This window comes from Acipenser ruthenus, chromosome 23, assembly GCF_902713425.1.
Source record: "Acipenser ruthenus chromosome 23, fAciRut3.2 maternal haplotype, whole genome shotgun sequence".
Lineage (NCBI taxonomy): Eukaryota > Metazoa > Chordata > Actinopteri > Acipenseriformes > Acipenseridae > Acipenser > Acipenser ruthenus.
The window spans coordinates 8004942-8027959 of NC_081211.1; the positions used below are offsets into that span (position 1 = coordinate 8004942).

Consider the following 23018-nt stretch of genomic DNA (forward strand, 5'->3'; position numbering starts at 1 on the left):
GGCTGTGCAAAGGATCTATAGTTGTATGAGTCTGTCACAAGTCGAATGCTACCACAGTGGGAACTAACATGATTCCTTTCGGGTTCAATCAAAAAGCAGGCCTGGCGATTCGATTTGGAAACTGTTTGTTTTACAAATACAAAGTTAGGAATAAACTTCCTGTTGATTTAAAAATCTGAATCAGCCCATGGGCCCCAGTGCCAGATGTAGGCAGCAGATTCTGGAACACAAGAAGGTTCAGGAATACAGGATTAGTAGCCAAATGAAGAAGCTTAGAAATGTCTGTAAATGAGCCATGACTTTTAAAGGTTATACGTCTTGGGAGCTTCACATTTACTGTAATAAAACATGCCTTGAGCTGAATGGCATTAGTATTACACCCCAATGGTACAGCATGTCATCTCTGATAATGTCAAGCTTGTTGTTGCAGGCCCATGCAGGCCTGCGGCATGGAGAGGTGCACTTACACGTACAATACAACGGTCGCTTCAAGAGAGCAAACTAAACACGTACAATACAAATGTCGCTTCAAGAGCTTTGTTTTTTAATAAAGAGATTATATTTGATCTTCTACCAGCTAAGTAAATATAATAGATAATGCCAGGCCATTCAGAAGTACTGTAAAGTTTTTAATATCAGGTTTAATGTATCTTTTCACACATATGCAAACAGTGCTGGATGTGAATAGGAAGGGGGCTGATATTAGCAACTGCACGCCGCTTATTGACAGCTTTATTACTAGCCAGTGCTACAGAGCGCACTTGCATGATTTATGCACATACTTCATGCAGCTGTTATAACACTGCAATGCGTATTTCTGGTGGACTGAGGCAGAATCGTGGCTTTGAAACTGGCTACGAAGCTGCACGCAAAATTGAGATGGCTTTACAGCAGGAGGTGGTACATTGTAAAAAGCAGACAACGTTGGACAATTTCTTATTTAAAAGTGTGTTCTTTAGAATTGATTGTAAGTGCAACACATATTTTTTTATGTTTGCTTTACTCTTTGTAAGGACAATTGTTGTACATCGTTGTGTAGTGCTGTTCAAGCCTACTCCCCGTTTGGGTTTTACACACGCGTGAAGTAACAGTTCTATGTTTGGGTATTTCGTGTTTTTCATGTTCATTTTTTAACACAGTAACATTTAAAAAACATGTATTTCAGTGCCATATTTGTACAACTACAGTATATATCGTTGTACCATATAAATACACTTGAAAACGGGAAATATATATATATATGTTAGACTGTGCCTGGGACTTAATTATTCAACCTGCAAGGCTGTCCAGCTTCATCTAGTGCCAGTGCCCTACCTGGATGTATGGACTGATGAAGTAAATGCACCAACGAAAGAGAATGCTATCACCAGTCAAGCTTGACTAGATGTGCCGCACTGTTCCAATTTCCTCATTTCACCTCCAAGCATAGTAATACAGCCACAGGTACTCACTGCACCTGAACAGGCTGAAGGAGGAATTGTCCTAAATAGAGAACTGGCTTTAAGACATTTGCCAAGAGATAAGTGTCTTCGGTCAACATTGCCATGGCTTCTAAAACTGTGAGATTACCAATGTACTCGCCCATTTACTGTTGCAGCTACAAGCATGGATGTACGAATGGAGTAAATGTAACTAAGGAAAGCGTTGCTAAGGTGTAAGTAGGGATCTACAGATTGACTGGATATCTTAAGAACAGCTGAACACAAAGTAAACCATCTGAGGAACAGAATCTCAAGTCCCTTATGTTATTTGGAATGTTCCTTGGTCAATTCATTAATGCCCAATGTTGCTTTAAATAACCATGCATCCTAAATAGAAACCTCTATTTGGAGGGCCATCTGAACAGTTAGTGGGTGAGAAGCAGAGACTGGCTGGCAGTTCTTCTTTACATGTGAACTAGTGAGTTTTGTTCTTGAAATATTGACTGCGCTGAACACCGCCCACGCTACCGGACAAAGACCTTGCAGTAATCCTCTGATCCCCATGAGAGTGACCCGGGATCAGAACGAAAAGAAACCAAAACCGGAGGCAGTAGTCGGTAGAGTCGGTTTGTTTATGAACACAGAAGATTAGTTCAGGCATTGTAGATCCCTCTAATGTATAGAGAGCGAGGTGAGTAAGCGGGACCATCCATGCCTTAGGGAGCAGTGCACGCTTTTATTTTATAGTTTTTGTACAGTGTTTTTATTTTGCTTTATGCACATTCCCTGTATGTCCTCCGTGCGCTCACTTGCAAGACTTAATACTCTGTGGGGATATTGAGCAGCATCCGAGGCCTCTTGGCCTGTCCTTGGTAATAATACATTCCTACACTGTGACGATCGAGAGGAAATCAATTGGAATTCAGTGATGTTTTTTCACATACATAGTCGTAGTATATTATCCAAAATTGACCAACTTCAAGTTTAGACTGTGACACATGAACATGACGTATTGACTATTTCTGAAACCTGGTTGTCCCCCAGAGTTGATTTTAATAATAATATGATATAGGCTTCTGCATGGACCGATCTTATGAAAATACAGCCCACAGTTTCTTAACATTTAAACAGCAGGTAGCTTCATCTCTCATTTTCCAGCAAAACCTGTCATATTCGAATCTGAAAGATACAATGCTCCCTATTATCTGATGGCCCTCTGGCATGTGTCACTTACACACACTGTGACCAACTGAATGGTACAGAAAGAAACTGATCAATACAGATTGTATTATGGGTCTAAAACAGTAAATTCCACTCTTAGCAGAACAGAATGGATTTCATTTGCAGGTTAAAGACGGCGTGTTTGGGAATTCAGTTTCAATTGTTACATGCGGTCACTCGACTTGAAACAAACTGAGTACCGTTAAAAGCTGAAACAAGAGTTTTTTCACCAACCTCTAAAACCAGTTTGTGTTTGTGTAGACACTTTTTAAACACCATTTTTGTCCTGGGTTAACACACACTTACAGTGTCGGATTACTTTGGCATTCACTGAGGAAGCACGACAAGAACTGTTCTTGGAATGCTGTTTTGTAAGTTGCCAAATACTTTATTTAATACTTTGCAATCGTTTTCACTCATTTTCTTTGTATAGTATACCTACAGTAGCTGTTTTAGACACACTGGTGTACCTGACATTGTTAATTTATAACATCCAGGTGTTTTTAAAATAACTACAGGGTTGGCAGAGTTTCATGATTTGATATCACATGATTTGAATGGAATGAGACAAGCTCACAGCAAGTTGACAGCTTGCTAAATGAATTTAATATTGAAGCCAGAACCCAGAGCTACATTACACACACCATGAAAGGAATGTAAAAAAAGCAATTCAAATGACATTTGAAGCTACTAACTCTTAATATCCTGCATGTTACTACAGATATCATATTGTACAATTCCAGACAACTAGCCATAGTGTGGGATTTCTTCCTTTCTCATCTTGAACACTGCCCTTTTTTTATAAAGACAAAGTACCTTCAATTTGCTTAGCTGAGCACTGTCCCCTTACCTTTTTCTGATGTTTGCCATCATTCTGAGTCCTTATTATTTGTTTTAAAGTAAGGATTTCTCAGCGTTGTCTTTGTCCCCCCCCAACCTAATCTACCAATTTACCTATCTGTCAACCACATTTTTGGAAGGTAAATCTATATAACAAATAACATATTTTATGTTTGGAGAGAGTCATAAGAACATAAGAAAGTTTACAAATGAGAGGAGGCCAATCGGCCCATCTTGCTCGTTTAGTTGTTAGTAGCTCATTGATCCCAGAATCTCATCAAGCAGCTTCTTGAAGGATCCCAGGGTGTCACTCCAGGCTCATTAAATGGAGAGCTTAGGAGAAAGATGTAAATATAGAGAAAGAGAGAGCGAATGCTACCGCAACTACAAGGTTGAAAGGTACTCGTTTGATATTGTTTGTGTTTGTTTTGCTTTGGGCAATGTGCCCTTTTCTCTGTGTTTGGTAAACGTGTTTGTTATATTATTTAATAAATATACGGCTGCATACGTTTCAGCCCCGTAGCTTTGGTTGTTTTGTACTGCTTCCTGGATGCTGAGGTCACCACCCGTGCCCCTCAAAGCCATCCTTGCCACATATGGTGTCATCATGGGAGAACAGCGCCTCCAGGTGTCAGACCAGGAATATTGCGGCTGCTTTAATTTTTGGGTTTTGTTTTTTTCTTTTTTTTTTGAGAAAAAGTATTTTTTATTTTTTGAAAATGGAAAGAAGGCAGCAGCAGCGACAGCAGTAGCAACCTCCCCAGCATCCAGCGCCCAGAAGGCAGGAGTACGAGTAGCCACAGCCCCAGTGCAGGCTGTTTATGTATCCACCGCAAGAGGGAGACAGCCTGCTGTGCCCATTGTCGTCATCCAGGAGAGACGTCATGATGTTCCCGCCATGGTCTCCAGTGCCCAAGAAGGTGGCGCACCACCAAGCGAAACCTAAGAGGGGCCGCTAATACTTCCCCCTGGTGGAGGCCTCAAGTTGGTGCCCTTCCTGGGAGGAGAGTGGCCATTCCATCATCAACTGCCCCCGGCCCGGGAAGGAAGAGGGACGACCACTGTGAGGCCTACGTCAGCACTCTCGAGGCTGAGAACCTGTGCTCGGCCTGCGAGGAATGGGGCTACTTTGTGGTCAGCTGCCCCGCACTCCAGGAGGCGGAGGAGAGGGAGCACCACTTCCGAGCGTCACAGGGAGACTACCTGGAGCTCCCACCTCCACCACCAGAGGGAGACTACCTGGAGCTTCCACCTCCATCACCAGGGGGAGAAGTGAAGCTCCCGCTGCCACCTTATTGGCCAGGGGCTCCCCCCTGCTGTCACCTCCCGACGGTCCGCAACTGCCGTTGCCTTACGAGGGTCTGCTGCTGCCGTTGCCTTTGAAGGGGGCGCGCCTGCCCTGTCCCGCACCGCCTGGGATTGCCTGTCCCGCACCGCATAGGGCTGCTGGGCCTGCAACGCCTAGGACTGCTACGCCTGCAATGCCTAGGGCTGTGAAGGTCGTCCGTCATTGTTATTTGTTATTTGGGACCGGCGAAAAAGCTGGTCTTGTGATGTTTAGGTGGCGTGGATAGGGTTAAATCCACATCCCTAAAAACCTTGTGGGAATGTGGCTGGAACCTTAATAAGCTAATTATTTGATTAATAGGTAATTAAGGCTCCAGCCACAGAATATAAAAGGACCCACTCCGGGCTCATTAAATGGAGAGCTGAGGAGAAAGAAGTAAATATAGAGACAGAGAGAGAGTGAATGCTACCATGACTAGAAAGTTGAAAGGTGCTTGTTTTAGTAACGTATGGTAGTCGTTGTGTTTGTTTTGCTTTGGGCAATGTGCCCTTTTCTTTGTGTTTGGTAAATGTGTTTGTTTAATAAATATATGACTGCGGCCGTTTCAGCCCCGTACCTTTGGTTGTTTATGTGCTGCTTCAAGGACGCTGACGTCACCACCCACGCCAAAAAAATCAAGCAGGTTAGTTAGACACAATCTCCCTTTCCTAAAACCATGCTGACTGTCTCCCAGGATACTGTTACCTTATAGGTAATTTTCCATTTTGTATCTTATCATAGTTTCCATAAGTTTCCATATAATAGAAGTCAGGCTTATTGGTCTGTTGTTACGTGGTTGGGTTTTGTCTCCCTTTTTGTGGATCGGTATTACGTTTGCAATTCTCCAGTCTGTCAAGATGCTTTATATAGCTATAGCAAGGTGATCAGTAAGGAAAACAATAGTATTGTTTTGTTTTTACATTTTTAGGGAGCATGTCTGTTGACTTGGAAAGGGAAAGCACAAGTGTCTGAGAAAGGAAGATTTACAGAAAAACAAAAAACTGTAACAGCCTCGTACTTGTGGAAGGAGACTCGGTGAACGCAGCAGCTAACTACATCGAGAGGAGCAACTTCACGGATTGTAATATTGAGGCAGGGCTACATGAGGACTAAATAAGACCACGTTGTTGTGCAGTAGTTAAAATGTAAGGCTGTAGTTGATGCATACCCCACAAGTTATCATTAAAGTATGAACAGTATTTATTGGAAGTACTCATGACTTCAAGTAATGTTGCATTTTACTCACCCAAAATACACCACATAGTGTCTAAATTGGAGATTAAATTACTCAATGACCCAAACACCTTATCTGGAGAACTGGGTAAGCATTTGCATATTTAGAAACATTTCTTGTGTAATAAACTCTTATCAGTTTTGAATGTGACAACACTATTGTTTTCTGCATTAATAAATATTAAATACAATGAAATTAGCCATTGTTTACAGTGAAAAAAATAGAGCCTTAACAATTACTCAGATACTGTTTTGCTGAAGTGCCTAAGTGCCTTTATAGAAGCAAGAGCGCCATCTAGTGCCACTTTGGATCACCTTGAATTACCTTTTGTTTTGCAGGTAATAAACTGCTCTGTGCTACGCTAGGCACTGGCACCTCTGGTCCTGGAGGACCTTTCTACCCCAGGTGGTATAATGAAGCAGTTAACTGCTTAGCACCTGGGTGGAGGTTTCATTGAGTTAATCAAACCATTAATAATGAACACACAGAACTGAACCCCTCAGCTTGAAGAACCAGGTCTTCCACACTCATTCTGAACACACAGAACTGAACCCTCAGCTTGAAGAACCAGGTCTTCCACACTTGTTCTGAACACACAGAACTGAACCCCTCAGCTTGAAGAACCAGGTCTTCCACACTCGTTCTGAACACACAGAACTGAACCCTCAGCTTGAAGAACCAGGTCTTCCACACTCGTTCTGAACACACAGAACTGAACCCTCAGCTTGAAGAACCAGGTCTTCCACACTTGTTCTGAACACACAGAACTGAACCCCTCAGCTTGAAGAACTAGGTCTTCCACACTCATTCTGAACACACAGAACTGAACCCTCAGCTTGAAGAACCAGGTCTTCCACACTCGTTCTGAACACAGAACTGAACCCTCAGCTTGAAGAACCAGGTCTTCCACACTCGTTCTGAATACACAGAACTGAACCCGTCAGCTTGAAGAACCAGGTCTTCCACACTCGTTCTGAACACACAGAACTGAACCCTCAGCTTGAAGAACCAGGTCTTCCACACTCGTTCTGAACACAGAACTGAACCCTCAGCTTGAAGAACCAGGTCTTCCACACTCGTTCTGAACACACAGAACTGAACCCGTCAGCTTGAAGAACCAGGTCTTCCACACTCGTTCTGAACACACAGAACTGAACCCTCAGCTTGAAGAACCAGGTCTTCCACACTCGTTCTGAACACAGAACTGAACCCCTCAGCTTGAAGAACCAGGTCTTCCACACTCATTGTGAACACACAGAACTGAACCCTCAGCTTGAAGAACCAGGTCTTCCACACTCTTTCTGAACACAGAACTGAACCCCTCAGCTTGAAGAACCAGGTCTTCCACACTCATTGTGAACACACAGAACTGAACCCCTCAGCTTGAAGAACCAGGTCTTCCACACTCATTGTGAACACTCAGAACTGAACCCTCAGCTTGAAGAACCAGGTCTTCCACACTTGTTATGAACACACAGAACTGAACCCCTCAGCTTGAAGAACCAGGTCTTCCACACTCTTTCTGAACACAGAACTGAACCCCTCAGCTTGAAGAACCAGGTCTTCCACACTCATTGTGAACACACAGAACTGAACCCCTCAGCTTGAAGAACCAGGTCTTCCACACTCATTGTGAACACACAGAACTGAACCCTTCAGCTTGAAGAACCAGGTCTTCCAGGTCTTCAGCGATAAATGGTGCTTTGCTGTGGCCTTTATTTTTATATTTGTATTGGTTTTCGTGCAATTACCTATTTACAATATCAAACAACAGACATTTATTGTATTCCAATAACAGTTCTTTTTCTGTATTGGTTATTATTAATTCCTATTATTTTCTCTATTCCAGTTTATATGATTAAAATGTATATAATTTGTATTTATAACTTCAATATGCTCAGTCGAAATTCCAACAAACCAAATCAAGCACACAAACACCCCACTTTACACACAATGTTAAAGCAAGTTAAGACACAGATTTCCATTTACAAACCCAGACTTTAAATCCTTACACAAAATAACAGAACCTAAAACTACACCCCTAGGTCTACAACTGTAACATTAATCAAATTATATTACTTGTTCTATTATATTAGCTGTTCATTTTTAGTACCACTGTATACAATATCTGAGTGTTCAAACCTTTAAGGTTAAAATTACACTAACTATCTTATTTTTGCAATGAGGTGCACAAAACAGAGTTTAAAATGTACTGACAGGCTGGATCTGGTCATCCAAATTGTCACTTTCCTCGTGAGTGACTCTCAAATGTATTTTAAGAAGAAACTGTGGGATCAACCACTCGGTTCCTTGTGTACCTTAAGGGGTTAAGTCAGGGGTGACATACCCATTTGTATCCTGCAGAGGGCACCCTTTCACACATACAATGATGGCACCTTGCACTCAGTCAGTGCCGACAGAGCTATTCAATATATTTGTATAGAGCAGCTTGCTATGGTTCCAGGAAGAGGAAGCCAAGTAAATACATTACTAATTTCTGTGCGTACCTTGGAAACTACCAAATTCAGAAATGACATTTCTAAGCACTGCTACAGGTCGTTAACAAGAACAGTGCTTCGTCCTCCGAGAAGTGAAAAATGTCCAACCAAGAGGTTTATACAGGTCACAGATTACAGTATAGGTCAATATAGTATGTTTAGTTTAAAATGAATTTTACAGAGCTATTTGAAAAGAACACCAAATACCAGCGCTGGGGAAACTACGAGGGGAAAGGATTATAAAACCTTGGCTAGCTTGTTAAGCAAGTTACTAAAAAATGAACTGCTGCTGCCAAAATTGATTTGTTATTCAGGTAGAACTCCTGCACAGTGTAGTGAACATCCATACACCCTGAGGTCACTGTACTAAGAAAGCCAGTCACATACATTCCCAGATTGAAATCATCCATAGCAGGTATCATGACCTAGAGAAAGACCATATTCCTTCGAATTTAAGACATACTTTTTTTAACCACTTTTTGCTTCTCAAAAATAGCCTGCATCTTAAATTTGAGTACAGTAGTTATGCATCTATTAAAATCGCCAACAAAAGACTTGACTACCCGAGTACACAAACAGCAACGTGACGAGAAAAGATGAACCAAAACGTTACTGCCCGATCTCAAATCATCCATCACATACAGGCAGCCATTTTCAAAGAAGAGTCATTAGCTTCATGAGGAATTCAAAGAGAAGCTTTTATAATTTCAGCATTTCTAACAAACAGCGCCAGCTTGGACAGATCAGAAATGCTGATCAGACCCCTGTATTTTTTCGACATGCTCAGCAATATCACAGTTCACAAATTGGGAGAAAAACAGGTGTGAGTAATCATGACTGGAAATGAAAAGCAGCACAAAACTGCCTCCATATGCATAATTCAGGTCACAAATGCTCCCATTCACAGAACAGCAAAGCCTGTCTGCCTGCTGTTTCTAAAATCCAGAGATGCCTCCGAGCTGTAAAGATCCAGAGACATGAGGGGCCATGTTTAAAACAGCGTCACCGTTGGTCTAATGTGACTTTCGTTCTTATTGGGTTTCTTTTTTTTTACATTGGTAAATTATCTTAGCAGACGGAGCCTAATTTTGTACAATTGAACTGAAGAGTTTATCAATGGATGGAATTTGCATGCATTATCCAATATATAGTACCTGCTACTTATTTTCCAGAACAGTACCTTTTGCAGTAAATGACATTTTACATACAGCGTAAGTCTTGGCATCCTCCATTCATTTCAATGTAATTCCCCTAAGTAGCAGGTAATGAATGTTGATATTACAGAGCAGCTTCCCATTGCATTACTTTTTTTTACTGTCTCCTTATCTTTTTACGATGTTTGTAATCATTCTTATTACATGATTAAAATACTTTTTGTTAATTTACTTGGTTACAACTCCAAGTAAATTGGAGGGGTTTGTAGAAAAGTCTAAAAAACAAGGTGTACAGGGGCAGGTAGGGATGAAAACAAGACAAATAAGAACCCAGCTCTGTGAATCTGGCTCAACATGCCTCTTTGGAGCAGGATGTGGGCATGGCTATCTCTGCCCTATGAGACTGTGTTTACTCCTGTCCCTGAGAGCAGGCACCTTGTGTTTACCCTCTCTGTACTAAAGCACCTGCTAGATCCACTCGTCAACGCTGTTAGTTCAGGGAGAACAACACTCTGCATGGCTGACTGAGTCACTGCAGGATATCGATACTGTCTTGATCAAAGCTCACTGTGGTACATTTGCACTGGTGAAATTGTCCTGTGTTTTTATCATGACCTATACAATCATGTGTTCTAATTATTTTAATGGGCTTTTTTTTTTAACTGTCAAGAACTAGCTTACTAATACATGAACTAATTTTTCATAGTAATCATGTGTGTTTGAGGGCACTGTAGTGGTGATCGGCACCGAGATGAGATCACAGATGAGACCCAGCAGAGTGTCTGATGTCTCCTTCTCCCCCGAGGGCTCTCAGATAATCAGAGCGACTCAGCGTAACAGCTTGCCACCTGCAGCGATCCCCTGGCACATCCTGCTTTAAAAACAACAAGGGCAGTGTGGCAAGGGAGGCATGCTTTCTTTCCAGTGCTGAGAGCGAATTACACTGCAGCCCTATCCAAGAGCATTTCCCAAGTGATCGGTGTGCAAGTGTGCAAATCAGGATGCTATGCCACTGCCTCCCCTTTAAAAGGAGGCATGGCTTTCAAATCTATTTCCTATTTTATTAGTATTGGCAAAACATAATTATTGCCTCCACTTTCACTACCAATTTTTATTTGAATGTAAAGCTATGCAAACAAGCCTCTGGACTTACATTAACCTTCAATCTGTTTTCTTCTACGGTACTAATTCAAAACAAACTCATGCATGTTTTCTGAACTGTAATACATTTTATGATTAGTACTGGATATGTACATCTGTCTAAACTACAGTCGTTTATAGCTTTATTATTTACAGCTGTGGTGCAAGCCATGTTAATAGCAACAGCGTGAATGCCACCTGCAGTTAATAAATATGCAGCTTCACCTCAGAGCAGCTGTACAAACGAATTAGCAGATCAAAATGGATGTGTTGATATTAAGGGAGGAACAGAATTAGAGCTATCGATCTGATGGAAAAGTTGCTAACCATGTCGTATGTCAACAGCATGCACAGAATAGTACAGACTGAGGCAATAGTTTAATGACAACCAGATACTGTGTGTGATATATCATGACGTAATACAAGGAGGTGTTAGTATCACGGTGAAGCATATTAAAATGACTGCTTTACAGCATGTGGACAATGTCTTGTGTTCTCAAGATCCATGTAATAATGTAAGTGTGACATACAGACGTATGGATGTACAGCCACCTCAATCATACTGCAAATAATGCACACTACATAACAAGGGCATCTAAGTACTGTGCCTTTGCCATAGTTTATCATGGTTTGCCATGTTTCTTTTATATATATGATTTACCTCACCTCTGAGTTTTACACTGCTTCCCTATGCTTTGCCATGCTTTCACTGTGCTTTGACACACAGTGCTATTTTTTATAAGGGCTCTGGGCTTTCTCTGGCCAGCTTGAAGAGGTTCAAACCGAGTAAGGTGTGGCTTCTGATCTTCAATATTTATCACCTTACTGACAAACCTGCAAAGCTGTTTTGCTGCTGGCTTGGACTGTATTTAGGCAACAGTCTGTGTTTACTGTGCTTCAATGTAGGTCACAGCGCCTTACCTCACCTAAAACAAGGACTATTCGTTTAAACCAACATGCAAATACATGATCAGCAGATATTTGCACAGAGGGCTGGAAAAGCAAGCTGTGTGCCTTCGATTGGTTATAGCAAAGCTGATGTAGATGGGAAATTGTAAAACAGCTTCCCTGTTCCTGACTTCTGACTTCTCCGTACAGCACAACACACAAGACGACTCCTCACAGTTTAACCCCTTCTCTCCTGTAACTTCGTTTTATCACTCAAGTAGGGGTGTAACATACATCGAGTACCTGTGAAAAATCGCAGAACTCTCTTTGCATATGGCATTGTGGTATTGCATGTATTATGACTAGGCCTGTATTTTTTTTCACGGTACAAAAAAATAATAATTTTAATTTATTATTAAAAATAATAATTTCACAGCATTTCACGGTCTAAAAATAGGTATTTCAAGATATGTCACAATTCAACATAATTATTAAAGCAGAAAAAAATAGCATTGTCACATTCAAAATGTATCATGTTATTACACAACAAATATTCCCTGATATTTAAATGCTCTACTGGAAAACAGTAATATTTTGGTTTTTTATGTCTATCTTTTTTGAAGACTTTCTATTTTTACCATCAGTGGATTATCAAACAAAATAAATAAATACATGTAAAAATTACAACAGACATGTAAAGTGTCCCCTTCCTGTACTGAACTGAGTGATTTTTTTGCATATTTCCCATCTTTGATGCAGCTGGTTTAAAGAAATCCTGCAGCTCTATGCTACATGTTCAGGGAAGCAAACTAAACTGGCTGCCAGGTTCCTAATGCAGTGTAACAGAGCGTCAATAAGGCAAACGATTGCTGTGTTTATTTTGAAGTGCTAATAATATGTATATTTATACTATGTTTCAGAAATTGGGAATTTTGATGGGGAACTGCATATTACATTTGGATTGCATTGTACGCATTGGGTTCATTTCAGAGAAATCGTGAAATCTGTGATAACCATGAAAAAAATGCAGCCTTAATAAAGCTGTATGACCGAAATCACTCCATACCTGCAGCTACTAGTAATCCTTGAATAACGAATGCATGTGATTTATAGCTGCTATGAATATAGACTTCCTATCTCAAGTTTTGTCTACAATCATATCCATTTCATCGTATTACTCCTCATAAAAAGTCACCCATCATGACCGTGTAAGTGTTTAACATCATGGTTGACCTGCTTTGATCATTAGTCCCCATTCAAGTACAGTGACACCTCTTTATTACTGCTGAAGGAGACTTTTTCATAGTATTCTAGGATTATGAGTATCTAAAACATTGTTATTTCAGCCAATTTATTTAACATGTTAATGAGCAGTTTAGCCAGTCCAGTTATTGGTTTTAGATTTCTCATTTGCAAACTGTTCTCTGGGACACTTGGTAAGGGCATTAATACCAAATAAAAGGGTGGCTTAATAGTGAAGGTAACTTTACACTGACTTCCATAATAAAAAAATGTGATGTGGTCTTTATACTGTGGGGGCCCTAAAGCAAGGTGTCCCTGTGTTGCAACTGACCTTTGAGGAGGGGGCTGTGCTGTAGATGGAGGTCTGTTTGGATCCGATGAGGTCAGGCCAGTTCTCTCCGTCTCTTCCCAGTATGTAGCGATGGGCAGGGTCCCCTGCATCTCCCACATCTTCCACAGTCCTGACAGATCCAACAAAGAACAGGGAGTCAATCTACAGCTGCTGTGTCCTGCCCGTCTATCCTCTGCACGGTTTACTTTTTCCATACAGCTTGTGGCAGGCCGTTTGGTTTAAAACGTTTTTTAAGAGTTTAAAACCATCTTTTGTTTAAAAAGTTGTCATTGTTGTTTGTTGCATCAGCCTCCTTACAGACACAGAAAACACTAAATGCAAGTAACATTAATAAGCACCTCAATACAAATCCATGTATTTGACATCTTTTTAAATGATTTATTTGACTATGTGGGAATGTGAAGTGAATACACTTCACCCAAATGTGTAATAGGAGCAGAAGACCATTTAAATATGTTTAAAAAGCAATGTGTTTTCAATCTGAGGTAGGTAGTACTACGTGTTTTGAATTGTATTTTTAAAATGTAGTGTGGATTACACACTTTAATGTAAACAAAAAGCAAGACACATTTTGACAATGCTTTGGAGCTGCGTTGCTGTGAATACCTCACAGAATACCACAATGCGAACAAAATGGAAATCCAAATATAACAGATTGTTCTGTAGTGAAGAGATAATGACTATCTTTAGCTTTCGGTTCAAAAAGAGAGATAAAGCCACGGCTCACACTAGTCATTAACAAAATATCAATTCAGAAAACTCACAGTTAACTCTGCTAACGTATAACTGGATGCTTGGGCTCAGGAAGAAGAAAGGGGGTAGGTGGCACAGTCCTTTAGGTCTGAGTTCACAAGCAGCTCAGCACACAGGTGAAAGGAGCTGGGTGGATTCCACCTGCCCCACTACTCTTCAGGTCGGAGTTCTTAACCTCTTACTACACCTTGTATATTGAAATCCGCAGGTGCAGTTGTTTGCAGGAAAGCAGTATCTAATCCCAACAGCAGAGCACCCTCAGTCACATGAACCCCCTCAAAATCAATGTTATCCTCTTCGTTCACCATTTGCACCGCTGCACTGTTGCACTCTCTGCAAAAGCCTTCAGATGCAACGGAAAACAGGCATGTGCTAGTAATCTCTCTCTCTCTCGCTTGCAGAGCTGTGAAGGGAAGTTCTCATGACGCCTGGCTGACTGTAGCCATTGCCAGACCCTCACCTTTCATGAACAATGACTCACAAGCACTAACATTAAAAAATTAAATGACAGTCGCAGATTAACAGTAGCCTGGATAAACAAAGAGAAACATTACAGACAGTATACAGTGCCAAATACACGCTGTGCTTATGCAATTTGATACATTACACTTAAATTTTGCAGTTACCATAACAGTAGATACAGAGAATATTTAAATAACAGGTAGCTACCAGTTAAAAATGCTGCAAAACAATTACAAAGTAGACTGCCCTCAAGTGTGGACAATGGCACTTAATGGGCTGAGAGGGCAAATGGCCAGGCTGTTCTGCTACCTGCAATATCCAAGCGATCTGCATTTATTTAACTGCTGGTTATGAAGGCATAAAACAAGACTGAGGCCTGGACAAAGCTGCAATTTAGCAGGAGCTGCCTACAGAGGCAAAGGAAACAATGAAACTAAGGCCCTTTTATCTATGCAAATAATAGCTCTAATGGCTTTCTTTGTCTTGTCCAAACCACAGCGTGCGATTGAACTGAAAGCCATACGGACATACAGGAGAACTGGAGCCAGTCGCCTCTTTACACACAGGAGCTTGAGAGAACCGGGAGCGCCAGAGCCAATGCAACACCCTTTGGAAGTGAAGACCAGCAACTTTGCTCAGTCAGGACACGAACCAGCGCCCCCCTGGCTATACGACCCACAACCCACATAATAAAACGTACGTGAAGATCACTGTCTGGGTGATCTACTGTAAAAAAAAAACCAACAAAGTTTGTCTTTATCAACACATGATTGTATATGCACTCTATTCATTGATGGATTCTTAATTCAAATTGCAAATATCATTTCAAATTAGCCAATGTTGTTGTTTCCTTCGTCTCTTATTGATTTGTAGTGTAATTAATAATTTAGGTCAGATTAATCACTGTCCAAAGTTTTCGAGGAATTCCATTAAATCTTACCCCTTACATGTAACCTTGAAATATGTAGGTATCATATTTATATAAGTCAGTAAAGTGTTACCGAACCGGCAGTAGGGTTTAAAACACAACACACTACTTTCCCTAGTTCCCTGCTTTGTTGAATGTATTCTTGTAATATCTTTTTCAACATAATTGCGATTGTTTTGATATTTTTATTAACATATCGCTGGACATAAATCAGTTCTGACTAGCTGTTTTCGTTTCACATGCTCTAATCAAAATGCCGAACATAGCGAGAGGAGTCAGGAATCAATAAAACATTTCTGATTGAACAGGCGTCTACTAAATAAAACAACAGATCATTCTAAACACACACAACAGATCATTCTAAACACACACAACAGATCATTCTAAACACAAAATAGATCATTCTAAACACACACAACAGATCATTCTAAACACACACAACAGATCATTCTAAACACACACAACAGATCATTCTAAACACAAAACAGATCATTCTAAACACAAAACAGATCATTCTAAACACACAACAGATCATTCTAAACACACACAACAGATCATTCTAAACACACACAACAGATCATTCTAAACACAAAACAGATCATTCTAAACACAGACAACATATCATTCTAAACACACACAATAGATTATTCTAAACACACACAACAGATTATTCTAAACACATACAACAGATCATTCTAAACACACACAACAGATCATTCTAAACACACACCAGATCATTCTAAACACAGACAACATATCATTCTAAACACACACAATAGATTATTCTAAACACACACAACAGACAGTCTGGGAGTGGCCCAAGCTAGAAGCCACCTCATTGTTTAAAGGAAGAGTTAATTATACAGCAGGCCTCTATGTTTTTGAGTACGTATTTATGATGTTTATAACATCCATGGAAAGGTATTTTTTTGTGTGATGATAATTTTATTTACATGTTCAATTGTTCAACACATGAAAACTTGTTGAACAATTGAATTAATAACATAAAAGAGATATTTATGTAATGTTATATACTGATTTTTTTTTTTGTATGCCTCCCTATGGAAATAATAATTAAAAAAAAAATAGTAATGAATCTTTGATTGTATTTGATATATTTAATTCTAAAAATAAGAGAAAATAACAGGGGGTCTCCATTTATTTTTATTTTTTACCAGAATGGAATTGTTATTTGGTTATGTCATCTTTTTATTAACCAACTTTTTTTCTGTGAAACACACAGATTTGACAGGTCTTAAGCTGAGGGAACATGAAGCCACTTAGTGGCTTGGAACTTGGTTTCAGGAGACATGGTTTCAGGTCACTGCATGGCACGCCAGGGGAGACTTGGGGTTTGATACAGCAAAGTTGCCTCAAACTAGGTCTCCCGGTCTCCTGGAACCAAGTTTCAAGCCACTCTTCCTGAAAAAGTGGCTTTGTTTTCCTTCAGCTTTAGTCTTTGCTTCTGCATGATTCAACACATGTCATGTAGCCTGGCATCTGGTAAATGTAGTAGTTCAGTAGTAAAACTGACAAAAAAAAGTTTCGTCAGTAGAATGAAAGATGTTATCAATGATGTTTAAAGGAAAGAATGAAGTATTTATAGTGTGCTCAAAGACATTCATTACTTATTAATTTTAGCAGTGGCATTTTGACTGAACCTTATGCGGTATATGAGTCATCTCTTAAAATATAGGGTTGCAGGGAGGTGTTAGAAACACAACTTCATACCAAAATACCAAAATATTCAGTAATAAAGGTCTGGTGTAAAACAGGAATCAAACACCCATGACATTAATAACGTAAGTAATGGTTTTTCATCACATATCGTGTTTATGCCAGATGTTTATATTTTATATAAATAACAATACAGTGTAGCTCTCCGACCTCATTTGAAGGTACTGTACGGTAATCTATTGCTTTTTACAAGGCAGTACGGCACATCATCTGTACAGGACGGAGTTCTGTACAGATGCTCAGAATGAGCTGGACGGGTTAGCAGCACATGTGTGCACATCATTTTGTATCTTTAGCTGTGGGGAATTTGGATTTCATTCTTCCTCACTAGTATAACATCCATTCCTGTAACTTATCCATTCGGAAGACGATTATCATTCTAAGAAAAAGAAACGTAATGAATTTATTGGGAAAGGATCCTGTTTGAAATGTTTGTCATGGGATGTATTAAGGTTCTTTTACTGTTTCTAAATGCAGCACTGTTGAGTGTTTCATAGTTAGGGATGATTCTAAGAAATGTACAGAATAGGTAATAGAAAAGAATAAAACCACTTAACATAACATTAAAAAGCCATTGCTTTTTTGAGCGTATGTTTCATCATTGTGTTTGATATGTACACATTTAAATGCATTGTACACACAATCTATTTCCAGTTGGGTTTACATTGTGTTTAAACAGTTGGGACAGCACACAGCAAGACACCCTGTCCGCACAGTGCTAACTAAATAAACAGCTACTGTAATGGATTCTTTTTAAATCTTTTTCATGACGAAGGTATTCATGCTGCATTTGCACAGTAGTGTTGATGCTTGCCTTGCTTTGCTATTTCACTGCATGTACTGTGTTGTACAGTATGCACCTGTAAATAGTGTGTTTTGGTGGTGGTTTGTAAAGAAAATGTAATTTTGTTTGATTAGATAAGGCAGGGCTGGGTGATTAGACTCCCCTCCCTGTCTAATTGAAAGGAATGTGCAGCAGGTGGCCAGTGGGCAATTGAAGAATTACAATCAATTAACCCCACCTGCCTTTAGAAAGAGGCTGAAAACCAGTTTCTTTGTTCTTCTTTGTTTGTTTGTTTGTTTGTTTGTTTGTTTGTTTGTTTAGTTGGTTGCTTGCTTGGTGCTGTACTTTTGTTTTCTGCAAGCCTGGAGGTGAACGAGGAGAACCCTTGCGAATGTGTGTGGAACCAGGGTGCACTAAGGATTATCATTGCATGTGGAACCGGGATAACTGTTAGAACTTTAGGATAGGGATTCATTTAGGGGATTTTAACCCTTTGCGGTCCGTCAAACCCTCTGTGTCTGTCTGTTCTCCCAGCGGATACCCACACGTAACCGAACGCCCGTTACAGCACCTCTCATGGTCATTTCAGCCAATCAGAGCACAGAAAGCTATTCCTTTATGATGCAGCAACTGCACAAGCACAACTATGCAAACCATGCAGTCGCACTGCTAAACGTGTAATTATAACCATGTAGCTCCACTACCGCCCTGGATGAAACTTGCATTACAATTGAACTAGATACAAAAGATGTGCCTTGGATCAGATAAAACTCGTAACTCAAGTTCCACACCTGCCATGCCTCCTTCAACCTGAGCACACAGCATTTAAAACCACTCCAATAGAAGAGACTGGAAACTTTCACTTCCAAAGCATAAATGAAGTATTCAAGCAGCATTAACCTCTGGAATTATTCTTATACTTAGTGGGTCTTATTCATACCACCCGTGTAAATATCCCTTCACTAACCAGCCTCTACTAATTGATGAGTCCATCTGTTTGCCTGTGCTTAACCACGACTTTACCGTACTTTCACAATGTTCTCAACACAGACCACTTTACAAAGTGTGAAAGACGGCGCATTACTTCATCATTAAAAAGCAGTTTTCTTCCCTCTTTCCCCTCTTCAAAAATAGGCAACAGATTTTAAAAAGGTGCAGTGGCACCCCTACTGCTATCCATTTACTACCCAGGCAGAATACCTGGGGTGGGGTTTTGTACTTTTAACCTCCAAAATGAGTTTGTGAATGATGCCTGCAATGGTGACAGGCACGTCACTGAATGCTGTGCCAGCATTGACAGTCACCAGTGCTGAAACTCTTGGGAAAGCGAAAGAAAATAAAAAAAAAATCCACCCAGTTATTCTGCACTTGTGGGACTTATTGCTCCTAGTCAAGGGGCCTGAGCAGTTAATGGGAATAGATGGTGCACCCCTAGTTATTCTCTATTGATAGGAAATGCATAACATTTTGGGGAACGACAGCACTTGTGAGATGGCCTTCTCATTACAATGCTTCTATTTACAGAGGAGATGATGATCTCTTCCATGATATTTAATAGGTAAGGGGTCTACGTGATGTACAAAGGGAAATACAAGCCCCACCCCAGTCATTCTGTTTCAAGGCTGCTGTGCCAATACTTTTGGGAGGACAGTAATATTATATTAGAATATGATTCAGTACCATCAGCCAATAAGCAGGCTTCTATTAGATAGCAGATGCCTGCTGGGACATAATTGTGACTAATGAAAGCTCAGTTCACATCTCATACAGCAAATACTAAACAAAGGCACAATTGGTCCAAATGAACTTTATTATCTACCAAAACCAGCAACTGGGCAGTACAATTCAGAGAGTCCTTCTGTCTAAACACTTTTAACTGAACAAACAACCACTGTAAATGGATTCATTTTAAGATTAACTCTCCTTTGTCTGAGTCCTCTCCCATAATAACGTTAAATAAACAGCAATAATGTTGCAGTCTGCCACACGTGAACTATGCTGTACACTGCGCTGTATAAAATGTCACTGGGTTTTACCATGCTTCCATTGTGCTTTGTTACACTCTGCTAATGCTTTTACCATGGCATGCTACAATAAAGCTTTATAAGACTTTTTGCAGACTGGACTCTAGCCAGAGGAATAACATCTCGTGCAGTGTTTTCATGGGAAGGCAGTACAGATGATGACACTCTATAAAAAGACAGGGGGTTCTGAAAACCACCATGTATACCAAAGCAAAGGCAAAGAAACCTAAAACCGTCACTCCTCAGCACATTATTTAACTGCTCTACCTGCAACAATGGTGATTATTCAAAAAGAGAATGAACCTTAAACCGATTGTAGCTAACATACAGGGCGTTCACCCTGCGCTGTGTATGTCTGTGAGCTCAATCCCGCGTTCCCTGCTTGGGCTTTCTTTCAAGCATGTAGGACACACTGTGAGCCTGTCTTGATTGCGAGTTGATTACGCGGTACCGCGCCCCGGGTGAAATCACTGTCTGAGATCCTTCTGCTTTCCCGTGACGGTTTCTGAATAGTTGCACAGAACTGTCACCATCAGTAGCCATACAAAGTAGACCAGCACGACCATGATCCACTGAATGCGCATGGAAACAGGGTGTCACTCATGCCTTCATATGCCTCATAGATACTCTCAATAATGTGTTCTAAACAATGTACAAAACATATGTCATTATCATCACAAGGAACAAGTGCATCTCTAGATATTTGTAAAAACAGAAGTGTGCCAAATGGACGGACGGACAGACAGATGTAATTACCTTTTATCTGGTCAAAAGTATTTTAGGAAAATACAATGTCATGGATTAAGCAGGGAGAATGTGGAAATTTCGTTTGGCATTTTGATTTAATTAAGACATCGCTTTAATTAGGACATCTCCACATTCCCATTGTTTATTGCATACATTCATATTTATCCCAGTTTATTGAATTTGGCTCTTAATAACCTGTGCTAAAAGAATGTCCTTTTCAAGATTCATCACAAAAGCAGTCCCCAGATACTGGATGGGTTGTTGTACCAAAAAGATTTTAAGAATGGTTATACTGTAACACACACACACACACAAACACACACACACACTAATCTTTCTGTCCTAGGACTACCTTGAGGCTCTGTCTTAGTTCTGATCTGCATGATTATCTGTGAATGGTGGGTTGGGTGGATAGTTCAATTAAATACATGCCTAAAGCCAGCAAATTATAAGGACAAAGAGAAAAAAATATAGAAATGCAAATAACAAATACGAAGCACAGTATATTATTCACCTTTATTAATTAAACATGGGCTGAAGTAAAATCTCACTTTATATTAGCCAGTCACAAGCAGATCTGACAGAATTTGATATAGAGGGCTGAAGGAACGCGTTAGGTTGCACACTTGCTTGCTTAACACAAACTACACCAACTGCTGGTGTTACTTTGTGAGGAAGACAGAGGGGATGACAAAACAAACGATAACACACCTAAGCCGCATTTCACAGGTCAGGCCCGCAAATTGACATTAAAAACCGCAGACCCGCGACAGTCATATACAACGTGCAAAATAAAACTTATATGTAAGATCATTGTTCAGTTACTCCAGCATGAGTGCTAAACAAAATTTCTGAAGTAATTTCCAAAGAATATGGGCAAGGGAAAGCTCTAGCATTGTAAGTATACCGAGTTACATTTACAGAAGGCAAGCTCGGGAGCAGGACGCTGCATTATGGGAAAACATACACGTTCCAAAAGCGATCATAGCCACACGCGTTACCCCCAATACTACATATGCATGCTACAACCTATGCACATAAAAACACAGTGTCAATTTGAAACAAAATACACACATTTCCACTCCCCTGCTATAAAACGCCACTTTGTCACTGTGTATGTACTGTCGTGTGTCAAATATGCATACTTCTAATTATAATTCTGCGACAGGAGTTTATAGATTGCATATTCAAGCTCGGTTTTAAAAGCAGAAATTAATTTGGGCTGTTTTCATTTGATTAGATGTGTACAGGAAACAGACACAGAGCTGTTATTGTTAACATGAATACAGGTACTATATTTGTATTAAAACCCGCAGGACACTTCCCTCTGAGTGCTTGTTTGGGACATGTTTATTGTGTTAATGCAGGACCTTAGAGAAACACACAACACACGGAAAAGCCCCTGTATCGAGTCCTATACTATAGGTGCATGTGCATTACCCGTCAGTAGAGTCTTTGCTGCGCTCCTCTACGTTTTCTTCCCTCTGTTTCTTTTTCACCCGGTCGTTCTTGAAGAGGCTTTTCAACGACCTCGCGCTCCCCTTGTCCTTTTTATCACAGTCTTCCAGATTCACCTCGCTCTTGGCGAACATTTTGTAAAAACTATTTTTCTGGCTTGTTTCTTTTTTCGCCATGGTTCGTCAGCTGTCGACTCCTCCACAAACAGGTAAAACAAAGCGTAATACCAACGTGTCCTTAAAAAAAAAAGGATGGATGCTGCACGAAACGATACAAAAAAGGACAGAGAAGAAAGACTGTTGTGGGTATATTCCACGAAACTCGCCAAAGTAGTTAAAACATTTTCCAAAACCAGTTATTCAAAGTAAATATTAATTATTGGAGATGCCCTCTATATAAACTAGTGGTGTTGTGTACCAAGTCGATCCCCTCCAGGTGTGCTGTCGGTTCTCTCTCAGCTGTCTCATACAACCTGCTGTTGTGTACAGGTGAACTCACGCCCACTATACTGTGAGACACGACAGCCCAATCAAAGGAGCAGGCACGCTCGCTGCTACCACCTCTTGGCGACGTGCTAGACTGCAAGCAAGATTCTCTGTCCTGGGTGCTGATAACCTAGCTAATAAAAGGGGAGCCAATGATCATTCGACGAGTGTAGTATTAAAATGATCTGGCATAAAGAACAACATATAGTACACGTTTGAGCTACAATGTGTAACAATCAATTATAACAATGAACAGGACTGTAATGCATGTATCTACTTCTGAAATGGTATTAAACGGGTTGGACCGAGTCTTGATTGTCATT

The 23018-nt window shown here is 40.3% G+C and overlaps 1 protein-coding gene across 1 annotated transcript in view; it reads right to left on the reverse strand.

Annotated features, from left to right (window-relative positions):
• LOC117413488 (uncharacterized) overlaps window positions 1–22698 on the reverse strand; it is a 72886-nt gene extending 50188 nt beyond the window's left edge. The window contains exons 1-2 of the mRNA XM_034906328.2: window positions 22193–22698; window positions 13297–13426 (exon numbers count right to left, since the gene is read on the reverse strand). Coding sequence (XP_034762219.2) covers window positions 13297–13426; window positions 22193–22386 — 324 coding nt within the window. The 5' untranslated portion in view covers window positions 22387–22698. The remainder of the gene's footprint in view (window positions 1–13296; window positions 13427–22192) is intronic.
• Between the last annotated feature and the right edge of the window lie 320 nt (window positions 22699–23018).